Source organism: Sciurus carolinensis, chromosome 15 (genome assembly GCF_902686445.1).
Source record: "Sciurus carolinensis chromosome 15, mSciCar1.2, whole genome shotgun sequence".
Lineage (NCBI taxonomy): Eukaryota > Metazoa > Chordata > Mammalia > Rodentia > Sciuridae > Sciurus > Sciurus carolinensis.
This window is the reverse complement of record NC_062227.1, coordinates 44,886,089-44,904,223: the sequence shown is the minus strand read 5'-3', so window position 1 is coordinate 44,904,223 and position 18,135 is coordinate 44,886,089. Positions and strand designations below refer to the sequence as shown.

Below are 18,135 nucleotides of genomic sequence, written 5' to 3'. Positions count from 1 at the left end.
ACTTAACCTCTCTGAGACTCAGTTTTCTCACTATGAAAAGGGGGCAAAAATTCTTACTTCATTTGATTTTTGTGAGGAAACAATGAGTTAATGTACATAAAGTGCTATCCAGTCCAGACTAAGTACTTGACAAATGGTACTTACTAGAAAACAATATCCTAGCTACAGCAGCCGTGAACACAATCCAGCGGCCAGACAGCTGAAGCTCTGCTGCCAAAGCAGTCACATTAACAATGCAGCACAAGAACAAATTCAGCAAAGTGGCAGGATACAAAATCAACATACAAAAATCAATAGCTATATAACAATAATAAACTTAATGAAAAGAAATCAGGAAAACAATTCCATTCAAAATAGCCTTAAAAACAAAACAAAACCAAATCTGGGAGTAAATATAACAAAAGAGGTAAAAGACCTCTACGATGAAAATTACAGAACACTGAAGAAAGAAATTAAAGATATTATAAGGCAGGAAGACCCCCTATGTTCTTAGATAGGCAGAATTAATATTAAAATGGTCATATTACAAAAAAGTGATTTATAGATTTAATATAACTCCTATGAAAATACCAATGACATTCTTCACAGAACTAGAAAAAAGTCTTAAAATTCATATTGAAGAATAAAAGACCCAGAGTAGTCAAAGCAATTCTGAGCAATAAGAACAAGGTGGAGGCATCACGATACCCAATCTCAAATAATACTATCGAGCTACAGAAACAAAACCAGATGGTATTGTCAAAAAAACAAGACATGAAGACCAATGGAATAGAAGACACACAGACCAATCCACACAGGTACAGTTATTTGATCTTTGAAAAAGGTGCCAAAAACATGCATTCCAGAAAAAAGAGCCTTTTTAACAAATAGTGCTGGGAAAACTGGTTATCCATATGCAGAAGAATGAACTACATCACTATCTATCACCCTGCACAAAAGTCAACTCAAAATGCGCAAGAACTGGGAATTAGAAATTTCTCAACTGCTAAAAGAAAACATAGGGGAAGCACACCAAGATACCAATTCAGGTATCAATTTCCTTAATAAGACTCCTAAAGCTCAGTAAATAAAACTAAGAATCAATAAATGAAATGGCATCAAATTATAAGCTTCTGCATAGCAAAGGAAACAATTAAGAGCATGAAAAGAAGCCTATGAATGAGAGAAAATCTTTGCTAGTTATTCTTCTGATAGGGAATGAACTAAACAGACACTTCTCAAAAGAAGAAATGCAAATGGCCAACAAACATGAAAAAATGTTCAACATCCTAAGTAATCAAGGAAAAGCAAATTACAACTACACTGAAATTTCATCTCATTCAGTTAAGAGCGGCAATCATCAAGAATATAAATAACAGATGATGGTGAGGATGTGTGGATAAACACTTACATGTTGTTGGTGGGACTGTAAATTAGCATAACCACAAAGGAGATTACTCAAAAGACAAGGAATGAAACCACTATATGACCTAGTCATTCCACTCTTTGGTATTTATCCAAAAGAACTTGAGTCTTTTTTTTTGGTGGTGTTGGGGATTGAATTCAGGACCTCAAACATACTAGGCATAGCACTCTATACCACTAAGCCATATTCCCAGCCCTCCCATCAATGTTTTTAGCAGTGCAATTCATAATAGCCAAGTTATAGAACCATTGATAGACACAGAATCCATTCATGTCACCAACAAAGGAATGGATAAAGAATACGTGATCTATACACAATAAAATTCTACTCAGCCATAAAAAAGACTGAAATTATGTCATCTGCTAGTAAATGGAAGGACTTGAAGAATATTATGCTAAGTGAAATAAGCCAGACTCAGAGAGTCAAGGATCGAACATTTTCTCATATGTGAAAGTTAGAGAGAAAAAAGAAATTAAAAAAAAAAAAAAAAAGAGGAAGGGATCTCACAAAAATATAATAGAGAAGGGAGGTATAATAGAGAAGGGAGGTCAGGATGAGAAAAAGAAGTGAGGGAAAGGGGAAGTACTGGGGAATGAAATGGAACAAATTATGTACATGTATGAATATGTCATAATGAAATCCACTATTATGTACAACATAATACACTATTAAAAAAAGAAAAAGAAAAAGAAAACCCCTCAAACGTTCTAAAACTTCCCGCAAAGCTTGTCCCACTGGCTTCTTCCTCAGGTCCATGGTCAATATTATTAAAAGCAGCAAGAAATTTAAGTACAACAAAAATGTGGTTAGACAAATCCCGACTTCTAAAAATGTGTATTTCATTTACCTAAATTCATTAAAATAAACTTGAAACAAATTAGGTTATTGTTTGGTACTGGTTATTTACCTGTTTAACAACAATATAAAATTCCCATAATTCATGTAAACAAGCACCCCAAAGACCTGGACTCTTGTGAGGAACCTTGCTCCAGACAAGGCTCTGACAGCTGACAGCAGGTACAGAGCTGTGTGGCTCGTGACACTGTGAGCTCTGTCATCACAGGACTCAGCAGAGAACCTAGCTAATACTGAGTAGTCTCCGCATAGAGAAAACTCAATTAAGACAACTAGACAGGCAAGTGACAAATATCTACCTGTAATCTTTGAAGGGGAGGATAAAAGTTATAATTAGTTTTTGCAAAAAGTCTACCTGTAAGCTGGAAAAGATAATTTGCCCACCTCCTGTCTCTGATCTCTAGATGTAATGGGGTCTTAATTTGCATTATATTCTAGAAGGGACAGCTGTAAGTTGTCAAAGCAAAAAAGCCTAGTGTTACATTATGCATTTTATATAATATAAACAAGTTTTAAAGATACGTGAATATAGAAATTTAACTAAAAAGACAGCATGGTATTGGACAAAGAATCCAAGATCAAAAATCAAGAATCCTTGGTCTGAGATCTAGTTTATACCATCTACCTGCTCTGTGCAACTGAGTTCCATTCTGGGCTTTAATTCCTACTCATATAAAACAGTGTCCTGGATTTTATTTCCAGAGTTCCTTTGAAAACCAAGATTTCATTATTTTGAGTTTACATTTATAGATTACTGACATAAATATTTTGTTCTCTTTCCAGTTTGTTATGTTTTCAACAGCCAGAAGCAGGGCAATTCTGATGGACTGTTCTCCTCTAGAGATCACTACTGCAGTCAGCTTAGGCTGCTGGAACTGGACCAGTATTGCCCAAATTTTGCCTTCTCCCTTTTCTTTTCACAGGTTTTGATTCAAAAGGTGCCCCTAATAAACATCTGAACACTCAATTTTATCCTAGAGACTGCTTCTGGGAGAAACCAGCCTGTGACACTGAATTTTTAACTCAGGAAAAAAAACTCTGCAAAGTGATTCAGAAGTTTTAAAAAACCTCACATAACTGGTTCTTTGTAAATACCCCATCTCCAGTCTCTCATATTTCTAAGCAAACATCTACTTTTGAAGTACCTGTTGTGGTAGACTGTGTATGCTAGTTAGCCAACAGTCACTCCCTATCTTTGTCATTTGCCAATCTCATACTATAAAGACTATAAAACCAAATGCTTAGTTTTCTATTCTTCTTTGTCACTCAGCTAGGGGTCACTATGGGATAAAGTTCTGGCCCTTAAGAAATAAGCAGAGGGGCTGGGGAGATAGCTCAGTCGGTAGAGTGCTTGCCTTGCAAGCACAAGGCCCTGGGTTCGATCCCCAGCACCACAAAAAAAAAAAAAAAAAAAAAAGAAATAAGCAGAGCTTGCTAAAAGGGTTGTAGGAAAAGCTTTTGTTTTCCTGAGAAAGAGCAACATATGTGGTAGTGAAACACTACCTCTTCCCTTCTCTTTTGAGTTGACATGTGACAGTGAGAACTTCAGCAACCATCTTCTGACCACATAGAAAAGCTGATAATATCACAGTTATGCTTTCCCTGACATTACTGTGCCACTGAATCTACACCAGAAACCACTTATTTTGAGACTTAATTAAGAAAAATAAATGCCCATTTAAGCTATTATAAATAGTTTTCATATTGTCTAATTAACATGCTGTTATTTTCCAATGAACTTAAAAATGGGAGATTTTTCATGTTTAAAAAGTTTTGGTTGTCACAATGGCTGTGCCACTGGTATGGTCTGTCTCATGCCAGAGATACTCTAATCTTTCAATGCATGGGGCAGGCACACCCAAGACAGCAGTAGCATGCACCAAAGGATATGCCAGAACAGACTATTCAGGTCACTTCCATGGCCATATTAACCATATTAGTTAATATGTTATTAATCACAGGGGCTACAACGAATATAAACATACTCAATGACAGTCTTAATTATTTTACTCTTACAGGCAATTGGATAGGTAACTTACCACTGGGTCATACTCCCAGAGCTGGTTGCCTTTTAGGTGGTGGCATTTGAGCATGGTAACTGGGCCATTAAGTTTGGAAACATCCAAGCAAAGGTCATCTGTTCTAATTTCTTTATTGGCAGTATAAGAGAAAACCTGGAAAACAAAATGGACACATGTAAGCTTTAATAACAAAAAGAAATTAACCAGTGTTTTAGATACTCAGTAACTTAGGAGGGGAAAAAAAAAATTCCAAGATACATGACTTTGCTTTTTATTAAAGTAATGGAGAATTAAATGACTCCTAAAAGCTACCACTAGGTTTATACAGAGAAAAGTAAAAATGGCCCTAATTCTCTGTATACACTAAGTGTGCTGTCAGTGAGTATAATTTCACTAAAAAGGGCAAAATACACTTTGTGTTTAGCAATATTAATATAGTTTTCTCGAGGAGTCTGTTACAAAATGTTTTATTTTATAAAATCATTAGAACGAAGGTTTCATTCACCTAATGGTCACTATTATTTTCTCTTTAAAAACAAAAGTATTTCTTGAATGATGTCATGGATAAAGTGGGCAAATCAAAAACAAACTTAAAATAATTCTTTTCATAAGTTTATTAAGATACTCACCTGATTGCCTCCCATACCATGACAATTAAAAATTCCAACTTTTTCATTCTCTTTTCTAGCCATGTTATCTAGACACTGATTTGTTTCCACATTTCGTATCTATGGGACAACAACGAAAATACCATGAGTTAGAGGGGTTAACTAGAGATAAACACATATACACTGAAAAATCAATTTAAGTTTTCCCATATAAAGATGGTAGGCTGGGGTGCTGGGTGGAGAGGATCAGTAACTGGCTATCTGAAATTCTTTGGTCTAGAAAGAAATATATATAATTTCTGTGTTTACGGGGAAAATTCCTTTAAATTTCTTTTCTTTCATTCTTCCACTGTCCTCTCGAACTTGTATTTAGTCTAATAAATTCTATTCTAGCTAATAATTTAAACCAATGTAACAACTCCCTGAGGCCACTATTAACAATTAAGATAAGCATATTATATTACTTTTGGTAACTACACTGATGTAGTTACCATCTGGATACTTAAGATGGGGCATTTTCTAGTCAAAGATCTTGGGAATTGGCTTATTTTGGAAGCCTAGCATGGGTGGTATAAACTTTACTCTTTTGTTAGATATTTATCAATTACACAAAAGGAATTTAAATCAGTTATGACTTAGGAGGGCTATTTTGAGCAATGCCCCTTGACATTTTGCTTTCTTTAAATCACTGTAGCTTCAAAGCATTTGATAAATTAATAGACACCTGAAAATCCTGAATTTATAACCATGCATGATATGGTTAGCAGGTAAGCCAGAGGGAGATATGTGATATAGACTATATGTGTCATGCTTATAGACAGAACAAAATGTAATTTTGTATGATGAAGTAGGGTTAACATTAAAAGCACAAATAAGCAATTTACTTTTATAAACAAAAATATGGCTTACATATTATTCCAAAATTTTAATAAGGTACTAAGAAGGCCAGATACATATAAGTACAAGGGCACAGTGTAACATCTATTATTCCCAGATAGCCAAGAATGAGAATTGAGGCTTTGGCATAGAAGACCTAGATTTATCCAAGTAGCCCAAATCTTTTTAGATCGGTAATGGCAGTCAGGGTTGGCAGAGGGGATGGCGGATGATGACTGAGAACACTATAATGAGGTTATGTAAGACAGTGCATCAAGATATCTACTTCAGAGTCCAGTACAGCTAGATTCAGAAACAGCAATAATCTGCATCGCTACATTATCACTAGTCTCCAACATCTGGCTATTCAACCACTTTATTCAAAACAGATTTTTCAATCTTTTAATACTAATACTTTCTCATCCAACCTTTTAATATGCTCCCACCCCACCTTGAGAATTGCTACCTGAAACATACCTCATTATCACTCCTCAAAACACTTTCCTTATTCTCCTGATTATCATTAATCTCACAACTTGTCCAATATTCAAGTTGGATATCCTAAGTCTTTTATTTTTTTTTCTGAGTGCAATAATCATATCAGTGTGTAGTAACTCTTTTATCACAAGATTCATATACATATGTGTATGTTTGTATGCATATATAAATGTACACACACACACATATTTTTGTACTGGGGACTGAACACAGGCCACTTTGTTAGTTAGCCACATCCCTTTTTATTTCTCATTTTGAGACTGAGTCTAAGTTGATGATATTACAGGCATGTGCCACTGTGCCTGGCCAATTCATATCATCTTTTTAATCTATTATTTAAATTCAGGAACCTATTACCTAATAGATTATATAAAAGATTTTATAATTAAATATATATTTGCATATAGAAAATCTTCCTATACCACAATTAGTGATCGATTAATACTTGATGATGATGACTATCTTACTTGAAAAAGAATTTAGTTCAAGTTATGACAAGATGATGTGTTCACACAAATCAATTATTCCTTAGAGTTTTGATTAAATGACAAACTCTCTGCTTCTTTGTTTTTCTTAATTTTTTTTTTCTTCCAAAAGAAAAAAAAAATTGCTGAAGAAAGGGGATACATGTGATAGGAATGATTGGAGTACAACTGATGATATCCCTGGCTTCCCTCTCTATCAAAGAAAATGGCTATTTAAATAATTGTTTAATCAAACTAAAAACTAATTTTTTAAAAATGCAATTTTCCCCAAAATATAATAGGGCTTCCTATCACTTTGTAAATATTTTATAATAAATGAACTTTGGCCATTTTGCTTCCATAAGTGATATGTTGCTAATAAATGATAGCAAATAAATTGGGCTTACTCTGCCAGGCACTGTTGCATGAGATCTATATAAGAGCTTATATCATGTATATAGTACTCACACTACTAATTCTGGGTTGTTGTCTGAAATGAGAGCTGATCTCTATCCCTTGGGGTTACTAATGACTACTAGATGTTGAAAGTGAAGTTTCTCCAAGGACCCAACACTATTGCTTCCCATAAGCTGTTAAAACTGAGGGAAAATTAGCCTGTATAAGTGAGATGTGGCAGTGAGTCCCAGGTGGGCAGCCTGGAGGAGACCCAGTGTTAGTGCCTCTAGTAGGGCTTGGTGACACATCTCTAAAATGCAGGGAAAGTGGAGAGATGCCCTGCATTAGGCTTCTGGAGGAGGACAGTTACGATGTTTTAGTCTTGAGTGGCTTTAACATTAGAAGGAAGAGAGGTTTGTTTGCCTTAACAAATTCATACCTTCTTTGTAGCAGGAAGGGGATGTCTTTTTTGCCCTAGGTGTGTTGGCTAGAAGATGCAATTTGGGGAAAATATCCTTCTTCTCTTTATAGGAATGTATGTGGATTACCTCACCTATTAGGTGTTTTCTCAAGAATATACTAAAAATCAGGATGACTAGAGGGTCAGTTTAGGAAACAATTTTATTAGGATCCTAGGAGGGAGAGGATCATCTAGATTTATCTGGTGGGAGTTAAATATGAAGCACCTCTGGAAAAGAGAATAATTAAGAACAAACATTTTCTAGGGATGTTGAATTAGATGCTCAAAATTGTAATTCTGCACGGCTTTGAGGATATGCAAATGACTGTCAGCTTTCTAGTGAAATGTGGAGAGTAGAAATGATGGCAACACTCAGTGTTTATATTGGGATGGACATAGGTTCTAGGGTTGATCATTCAACATGTGACACGTAAAAGAATATTTGAAACGAGAATGTTAGAAAAATATAGAATGATATCAAACATATATGTATGTTATTAGGGAGTACAAAATATGTGTAAGAATGTAAGGATATTCTACACAAATGACTCCTTTGTTTGACTTTTTAAAAAAAGGGCAAATCTTCTGACAAGTTAGGCAGTATTTTGAAGTTCAATACAAAGAACAGAGGGCTAACTTCTTTTTGGATTTTCCTAGTCATTCAAGATTTGGCGTACATACAGTGCAAGGTTATCTTGTCTCACAACACTATTAATTCTTTTTAGTTTGTTTACCTTCCAAATCACACCTTGATGACTATCTTGGAAAGAGGATGTTTCCTTGTTTGGTAACATAATCATAGCAACTAAGATTCTAAATCATTGGGAACCGTTAAACTAAAAGGCTGATTTAATATGGGAAAAGAAGGGAGCTCTTCCTGGTTGAAGTGGAAATTCCCGAGCATCAGTATGGTGCTAATGTTCTCCTTAACCCAGCGGGAAGATAATTACTGACAGGATGGCTTGGGAATTTGACATAATACATCACACAGAGATATTTTAGGATAACTCTAAGTTATTTAAGAGTAAGGAGTGTTACGGAGAATATATGTTAACTCTGATTTTTTTAAACCTGTGAGTTTGACAAGTCAGATATGGGCATCACAACTGAGGATAGAGGCAAGAGAAGTAAGTGAAATGACAGGGTAGCAGTGTAGATATAGACAGATGAATGACCTCCTGTGCTGTCTGGCTATGTTAATGACTCCAGTATCATCCAACAAAACTTTCTGTAATGATGGCAATGTCTATATTTGTGCTCTTCAATATTCTGCTTGGTAACAACCTTGTCCCAGATATAACTGGTATTAAAGACATATTAGGTCAAGTTAATAAGCCAATAACAATAAGACCACATATGGTAAAATCTGTGACTTTACCAAGGAAGACAGCTGGCAAGAGGTAGATAAGCAGTCAGCTTGCCTTGGCTATCATCTATTAAGAGTTAGAATGCCTTTACTTCATGGACAAACAGAGAAATAGTATGTATCCCATTTGAGTACAATAAAAATAAATTAAAAAAAAAAAAAAGAGTTAGACAAGTGTCTCTGAAATATGCCTATACTCTGGCCCAGTCAACAATGCCTTGGCACTCTCCAAAATTGGATCAGTTCAAAGGAAAAAACCCAACTCTTCACTTCCTATTTTAAAAGTTAAGTTACAGGAAGTGACTGTTGTAAATCCTTCCATGGCACATCAGTCACCTTGGGCCTTTATTGACTAGATGGGGCTACAGCAAAGAAAACAGGCTCTTTAATCATCAGAAGTTCAAGAAACTCAACAAACTGCTCACTTGTTTGAGGATGAATTCCTTAAGTCATGATAAAGTTCAGAGGTAGGTAGCTCAAGTCAACCCTGTAGTAGCCTCAATAACTACTAAGGATAAACATGGGAGGCAGCACCTGTTCTACCTCTAGAGAAAACACAGTTGAGCTAAATGGTTTCACTAACTTGCTGACTGGTCCGTTTCTGTTATCTACTTCTTCTCCCATATCCTGCATTTCCGTTTTATATTTTTCCCTTCTTTACTCAAGTCCCTACATCACCAACACCTACTTCTCCACTCTCAGTCAGTCATTAGAAGAGAACTTCTTCACATTTCCACCTCCAAATCTATATCTGATCTGTATTTGTCCCCATCCCTTCTACTTTCCATTCTATTCCAAGGGATTAAATGCCTTCTTCCCACATCCTTAATTAATAACCTCCTTTTGTGTACTCATCTCCCAACTACTTAAATATATAACTTCCATGACTATTGGCTACCCCCGCCAGCCCTGGTAAAAAAAAAAAAAAAAAAACAAAAAACAAAAACATGGAACATAAAAGTTACCATTTTAACCAGTTTCAAGTATGCAATTCAGCAGTGTTAGTATATTCACATTGCTGTGAAACAGATTTCTGTTCACTTCTCCACCTTGCAAATCTGAAACTTTATACCCATTAAACAAATTGTCTTTCCCACCTCCCTTCAGCCCATTGTAGCCAGCATTGTACTTTCTGTTTCTATGAATTTGGTTACTCTAGGTATCTCACTCATGTAAGCAGAATTACACAAATTACACATTATTTGTCTTTTTGTCACTGGTTTATTTCACTTAAGCATAATATCTTCAAGGTTCATCTATGTTGTAGCACATGCCAGAATTTCCTTCCTTTACAAAGGCTGAATAATATTCCATGGTAGGCATGTATCACATTTTGTTTATCCATTCATCTGTTGATGGACATTAGGGCTGCTCCCACCTCTTAGCTATTGTGAATAGTGCTGCAATGAACATGGATACACAAATATCTCTCTGAGACTCTGCTTTCAGTTCTTTTGGATATATAGTATAGCCAGAGATGGCACACCTGCATCATATGGTAATTGTATATTTTTAAAAATGTTTTGGGCACTAGGGATCAAATTCAGGGGTGTATTATCAATGAGCTACACCACCAGCCTTTTTATATTTTTTATTTTGAGGCAAGGTCTTGCTAAGTTGATTAGGGCCTTGCTAAGTTGAGGCTGGCTTTGAACTCATGATCCTCGTGCCTCAGCTTTTCCAGCTCCTGGGATTACAGTTGTGCACCACCATGCCCAGAGGTAGCTGTATTTTTAAATTTATTTTTATTTATTTTTATTTTTTGCAGTGCTAGGGATCAAACCCAGGTTCTCAAACATGTTAAGGCAAGAGCTCTACCACTGAGCCACATTCCTAGCCCTGTATTTTTAATTTTTTGAGAAACCTCCATAGCACTTTCCAGAGCAGCTGTACCATTTTACACTCCCACCAAAAGTGCATGAGGGTTCAGATTTTTCCACACCTTTCCCACACTTGCTATTGTTTATTTTTTTGATACAAACCAGGTTAATGGTTGTAAATGGTTAATGGTTGGTCCTTTCTTGTGTATTTTCCAATTTTCTCTTTTGTGTCTACTCATATCAGCCCAATTTTATCTTAATAAAAAGAAACAAAAACTCTTAACTCCATATTCTCTTCCAGTCACCACCCATTTTTCTGCTGTCCTTTTCAACAAAATTCCTTGCAAGACTGTTGAACATTCATGACCCACAGTTCTCCCATTCTCTCCTGATAATCTCCATGGAAACTCTTTTGACACTAAGGCAGAGACTACTTATAGCATTTCCTCAGCCAAAGGCAATGACCAGTTCTCAGTACTCACATTGCTTATTTCCTCTTTCTTGAGGCAAATCCTTCACACACAGTCTCTGGGACACCATTCTCTCAGTTCTCCTATTTTCCTGTCTACTTCTCAAAATTTTGTGTGTATGTGATTCTTTCTTATCTCCATGACTTCTCAACTGTGAAGTTCCTTTGGCTTTGTTCTATCTTCTTTCTCCACATGTATTTGCTCTCCCAAGGTAACCTCATGTAGTTTTGTAACTAAGAATCATATGTACACTGACGACCCTTATATTTAGATCTCCACTGCCAACTTCTTCCCCAAACTGCAGATTTTTCAATGTCACTACAGAGTCAACATCTTCCCTTGGATCTCAAATTTAATGTACTCCAAACTGCTCTGCTGAATCCCTTCAGAAACTGCTCTTTCTACAGACATTTTCAATGCCAGTCCCACCAGTACCAGTTAAAAACTTGATATAATCCTTGACTATTCTCTTCCTTCCACCGATACACTGTTTGACTCTTGATCCCACATATTTTTGCTCCATCAAGAGGTGATCTGATCCTTTTTTCAAAGGAAAGTTTGCTCATCTCTCTATGGTTTCCCATCTTTTATTGTTACTCAGAATAAAATCCAAAGTCCTCATTATAGTCTATAAGCTCTATATGACCTTATCCTCATTATGTTGTTGATCTTATCTTCTACTATCCCCTTACTTGTTCACTGTAGACAACTCCTTTTTGCTGTTTATGGAATATGCCAAATACACGTAAATCTTAGGAATGTGTGTGTTTAGAGTTCTCTGTGCTCATAATATTCCCAGAAATTTATATGACTTGCTCACTCACTTCCTTCAAATCTCTACTCACTAATTACCTTATAAGAAGCCTGTTTCAACTACCCTATGAAAAACAGCACCATTGCCTATGCTTACCAGTTGTTCTTTATTCATTCTGCTTTGGCTATCATCTGATATACTGTATATTTTTCATAATTTGTTTCCTCCCATAGACTATAAGATCAACAAGGGCAGGATCTTTATTCATTGCTGTGTTTCCAGTATTTAAATAGTATCTATTACATAGTAGGTACTGAAATATTTCCGAATAAATGAACTGAAAAAGAGACAACTTCCTACAGAGTGGGGTGGGGATTACTTCCTGAGTGTCAGGAAGACTAAATGTTAGGATATGGCTTAGCTGTGGCCCTGACCACACATATCATCATTTGCTGCTATGCCTTACAAAAGGAAATTTTGTCCTATCAATTTCTATCACAAAAGACTGGATTTTTCGTCCCACTTGGCTTCATGTTCTTTCTATAAAAGCTATTTTTAAAATTAAAATTTTTATAATTAAAAGCTAATAAAGACCTGCAATGAACTGAAGATAGTTCAGCCCATTAATGAAACACATTGCTACAGGGAAAGAATAGCACAAAAAAGGCAAGATAATACATGATACACATACCTTCAGGCACACCAACCCAATGGAAATGACTTTTTGGGAAAGGTGGGAGCAAAAGAGTATTATTAAGACTATGGGATAAAAAGGAGGAAGGAAGCGAAGAAGTTCAATTTTATCAATTGGAAAAAATGCCTCAATAAAGGCTCCAAGTGGACAAAGACAAGCTGTAATAATAAATGAGGATAAGGAAGATTGCCAGTGACTGTTCCTGACTGAATATTCCAGGAGTCAGTAAATATTTTCTGAAAGGGGCAGAAAGTAAATATTTCAGTCTTGTGGGTCATATGGTCTCTGTAGAAACTACTGAACTCCAGTGCTGTAGTGCAAAAGTAACTAACTACAGTAAATAAATACAGGGGCATGGCCATGTTCCAATGAATATTTATTTACGAAAACAGGCAACAGGCTGGACTTAGCCTGCAGGCCATGATGTGATGATCACTGTCAAGAGACCACCAAATATATGCCTGTGCTCCTAGAATAACTCTTCTCTTTCCCTCTCTAGAACTTTTCTGTACATCAAATGACTATGGAGTCAAAACAAGGATGGCTACATCTTTTTACAAAGGGCCTAAGTACAAGTAACTCTTTTAACTGCTAAGACTGTCCCAGATAAAATGAGCCAATGTCAAGCAAAGGAGTTTGTGCAGGGGTGGAAAAGGAAGTAATGACTATATTATGCAAGGTAGAAGGCCTGAGTTCTCTGGGTGAAAGGAACAGAATGCAAAAAAGACTGTGAATCTATACTGAAAAGGTGGAAAATAAAAGGAGTTGACAGAAAACATCTGATAGTGAGTATATTCAAAAATATAAATATAAAGCTAGTCAGAAAAGAATTATCATGTATCCTTTAAAAGATAGAAGCTTTCAAACTTTTTTGATTACATCTGATATTGAGAAATTTGTTTTCTCTTTGTGATCCAATAAAAACAAAATTCCTTTACTGTAAGCAATACAAAATACATACTTTTTTTCCAAACTATTAAAAATGGAGGTCATATAAGCAGGTAAATTGATTTATAATCCACTATTGAGCTGTGTTGAAAATCACTGCCCTGAGCAGTGATAACATGGATCTTTAACTTCTTTAACAGTGATAAAGAAGGATCTTGGGGAATTGCAGGATTATTAAGGAAGGATATCTCAAATCTTTTTAGTCTGATAGCTTGGAGTATTCTACTATGATAAAGAAGAGAAGGAAAGGCACTGCTTCTAAGACACAGTAGTCCAACACTTTTGCACTAAAAACTAGGGACAAAAAAATCAATTAAACTACAAGTTGTTGAAAGCACTAACTTAAGGTAGACCTGTAATACTTCAGAGACACATACTGAAATCTCTAAAGCAACCATGAAAACAAAAACACAAGATACAACTAAGAAATCAACAACAGAGAATAAAAAGAAAATGTACAAAAAAGAAAATGGCTTCTATTTCTTGGGAATGGAGGAAGGAACAGAGATGTAGTAAGGCTATAGGTGAAGACAGTTTTGTCTTCTTCCAAGAGAAGGAGGAACTCAGACTTGTAGGAGAACTTTGACCTAGAAACTCAACATTTTGGATTAACAAACAACAACCAGAACTCTGGGCTAGGGGAAGAACCTATTTAGATCCCTAGACATAGAGCCAAAGTCTGGCTGGGACACAGAATGGGTAGCCATTGGCATTCAAGGAAGAGGGCATACAAAATGGTTGCTTATGACCACCCTGGATTTATACCTGTAAATCTCTCTGTTACAACTGATCCATGCAATATGGGAATTCAATGGGATAAAAGCTAACTTCCAAAGTACAACTAACTTGTTTTAATTAATTATAAGCAACAATAGGCAGAGATTACTTCAGGTTTCAAGAACATTTGCTGAATTCTAAGAGAAATAACTAAAAGCATCATTAGAAACAAACAAATTTATCAACATTCTTTCCAACTTCCCTGCCCAAACAGAGATTTACAACTCCCAAGGGATAATAAAATGTGACAAAAATAAATTGTTATGAACGATCTTTCAAATTTCCCTGCCAGCCTTTACAATTTACCTTGACTTTAAAATTTCTTACGCTTAGATTTGGACTAAAATTAAGTTTTATGAGTATGTGATCTCAAGTAAATGGATTAGTTTGTTAAATAATAAGCTTAATGAAGATACTTAAACTGTAACAAGATAGAGCATTTTTATTTTAATAAAATATAACATGATAACATAAGATTTCAACTTATTAGGCAGACTGGGTAAACTAATCCATACTTGGGATTATTATTATTTAAAAAAATATTTTAGTTGTAGATGGACACATGATTTCATTTATTTTTATGTGGCGCTGAGGATCGAACCCAGAGCCTCACAAGTGCTAGGTGAGTGCTCTACTACTGAGCCACAACCCTGCCAGTCCCCACACTTGAGATTATTTAATTTTAATGAGAAGGTACTTTGAAGTATCTTAGATGTTGAAAATTTAATCTCTATTTTTCTGAGGAGCTAAGAACATAATAAACACAAATGATACATGTTTTTACCTCTCCCAGTGAAAAATAGTGACGTGGAATTTGAGAATCAGGGTAAATATTCTCCAGGTACCAAGAGAAAGGTTTGCACTGTAGTTTGTGTCTTAGACCAAGTCTTGATGATATATCCCCATAATCTACCTTTGTAACACCTGTTAAAAGAAATAATTGATGCTGAATTATCAGCGTCCTTTATTAAGTAATGAAAATTCATTTATATGTTGATTCTAACAAGACAGCTGAATAGAAAAGTGGTATTATTTGGGTGACATGATTACATAAGTTACCATGAATCTATCTCTAAAGTATAAAACAAAGAAGACCTTAAAAGTGTTTTAATTTTTCAAAATAAAACTACATTTATATGAGAACAAAATACATACTAATAATATTATATGCAAAAATAAGTTATACAGGATCAGAAAACTTTAATAATACATGTTCAGGCAAAACAAAAAAATCAAAATTATTTTGCTAAATAGTGCACTTGTTTCCAGAAAGATTTCTCTCACACAGCTCACCAAACTGTGTACACTGCTACTTGACAGTCTTGTGGTAACTGAAAAATGAGGACAAATGGTTAACAATGTCAGGCAGAGTTATAGGTTGATGAAACAATGGTTCCCACAAAACCCTGAACAGCAGAGAAATGTTCCTGGAGACCACATCCCTTAAGGCCCACTAAAGAGCTTTGCATTGGCCTGTGACACTCGACAGTTTAACAAAAATCTTGTATGATGGCATCAAGAGCGTGCTTTCAGAAAATGATCATGACCTACTGCCAAAACACTGGAATTTTTTTTCCCCTTGGGAAAAAAGGTCAAGAATCCATAAAGTTATATAAGCTAGGAAAATGGCTGAAACATCACAGAATAAATGTCAACTGCTGCAGTTACGTTTAAAAAAAAAAAGGAGGAGGAGGAGAGGGGAGGGAGGGAGGGAGGGAGGGAAGGAGGAAGAAAAGGAAAAACGAAGGAGGAGGAGGAAGGCGGAGAAGGAAGAAGGAAGAAAAAGAACACCTGGGCTGGCAAAAGTGACCATGATAATTTAGTATTATTGCCAATGATACACTGGGTACTTTGCCAAGTCCATTCTTTTACTATGATTTCATTACTTTTTACTATGATCTTATTATAGGGTAGGCATTCATACTCAAAGCTGCTTTTCCACCCTTTTTACCTCTCTTCAGAATGTATAGGATTAGGAACAAGAAAGGTATAGTCTTTTATTTCTAATGTGAAATAAACTAACCTGGAGAAATTATATAGAAGAAATTCTTGAATTCATCCATCCACACTTCTGCAAGTCGTCTGTTATTTTTATTGATAATTTGCCCTGTGCCTCCTGGAAATGTGTACGGGGTAGCTTTCCGAAACACATGTCCAACATGTGAGCAAGTGACAATTTCCAAAGTTCCTCCACATTGCCAAATCTGAACAAAATGGTAAAGAATACTATGTAAGACATTGCTCAGTAAACCAGAAAAAGGTAATGTTAGTCTTTCCATAGTATTTTCCTTTCAAATGAATACAGGTTTAGTTTTTATTTAAGCTTAAATGGAAAATTTGCATTTACTGGTGAAAACCTTGCCAGCTATCATCACACTACCAAATCTGAAAATGGCAAAGAAGACCATATCAAACATTGTTGTTTTTTTTTAAACTGTTGATAACTATTGAATTTTATGGTTGGAGTTTCATAGAATCCCAGGGAAAGAGTGGTTTACTATTGTTTGATTACAAAGCCAATGCTTCTTAGGAGCAAATGTTTCTCCAATCATCCATTTTGATCAAACCAAAAGTAGCAGATTAAAACAGAAAATATAGATTACAGGCTAAATACAGAAGAGACAGAAGATATTGAGCACTTATTTTTCTAAACACAGGTCAAGATTCATAAGAGGTTCATAAATTCAAATGCCTGCATTACATCCAGTCCTTGTTAACAAGGACATGCTATTGCTTTGAGTGTGTGTATAATGTGCTTATTAATGTGGTTCTTGGTTAAAAACAAAATATGAAACTGACCATGTAGTATCCAGCCAGATTTTCTGTCCTGCCCTCTCTCATACTCTGTCACTATTTATACATTAAACAGAACATAGGAATCTAAATCAGATCCATTGTAAGTTATTCATGGAGATAGTGATGACATGACTTGTTGTAAAAACAATAAAAACAAAAAAGGGGAAAAAGATCAAGTATGGGCTTTAACGCAGAATACTTCTCCTTTCAAAATATATTTTCTCCCTAAATTAAAAATCTCATAGCTATTTGCAATTAAAATCACATTTTAAAAAGTTTTGATTTTGTTAACTATTTAGAGCCTATCTTCAAGTTTTCCTAGGATCACAGAAAGTGTTAGAGCTGGACAGGATCTCCAAGAGGATCTAGGGCCTAATACTCTCCTTTTATAAGAGGGCAAAGTGATTCACTAGGAATAAGTGAGCTCAGTGGTTCAGATTATAATACACTTCAGTATGGTTTCTATTATAGTGAGATATGTGTTGAAGAATATATATTGTCATCTAAATGTTGATTTTAGTGAACATAAAATATAAAGGTTTTGATATAAGGTCAACTGTGTTAAATTAATTTAGAGCCATTTTAGAAGTTTTGCATTCTGTTTTTTATTGAAAAATATAAAGCTGATAAAATGACCAGGTATTATATAAATGAAAAATTTTTACATAAGACAAAAAGCATATCACAGAATATAAAATTAAGTTTTGGCAGTTAAGTACCAAAGTAGCATGTATGAACTATGTATTATTTTTTTAGAGCTTGAATTGTTTCCTTGAAAAATGATAAAAATGAAAAATGATTAGGGAACCTTGTGTAAATTTTACAGTTGGACTATTAAAATAATTGGATTATTTGCTTAAATAGTTTATAATAACCCTTAACAGTATAACCAAAGTTTTTGTGGGCCAAACGATTTGGAGTCAGATT

The 18,135-nt window shown here is 35.2% G+C and overlaps 1 protein-coding gene across 1 annotated transcript in view; it reads right to left on the bottom strand.

Moving 5' to 3' along the window:
• The window catches only part of Galnt1 (polypeptide N-acetylgalactosaminyltransferase 1), a 126,239-nt gene that overhangs the window by 3,897 nt on the left and 104,207 nt on the right, over positions 1 to 18,135 (bottom strand). Inside the window, exons 9-12 of the mRNA XM_047526397.1 lie at positions 16,436 to 16,616; positions 15,197 to 15,336; positions 4,911 to 5,009; positions 4,300 to 4,434 (exon numbers count right to left, since the gene is read on the bottom strand). Of these exons, the coding sequence (XP_047382353.1) occupies positions 4,300 to 4,434; positions 4,911 to 5,009; positions 15,197 to 15,336; positions 16,436 to 16,616 (555 nt within the window). The remainder of the gene's footprint in view (positions 1 to 4,299; positions 4,435 to 4,910; positions 5,010 to 15,196; positions 15,337 to 16,435; positions 16,617 to 18,135) is intronic.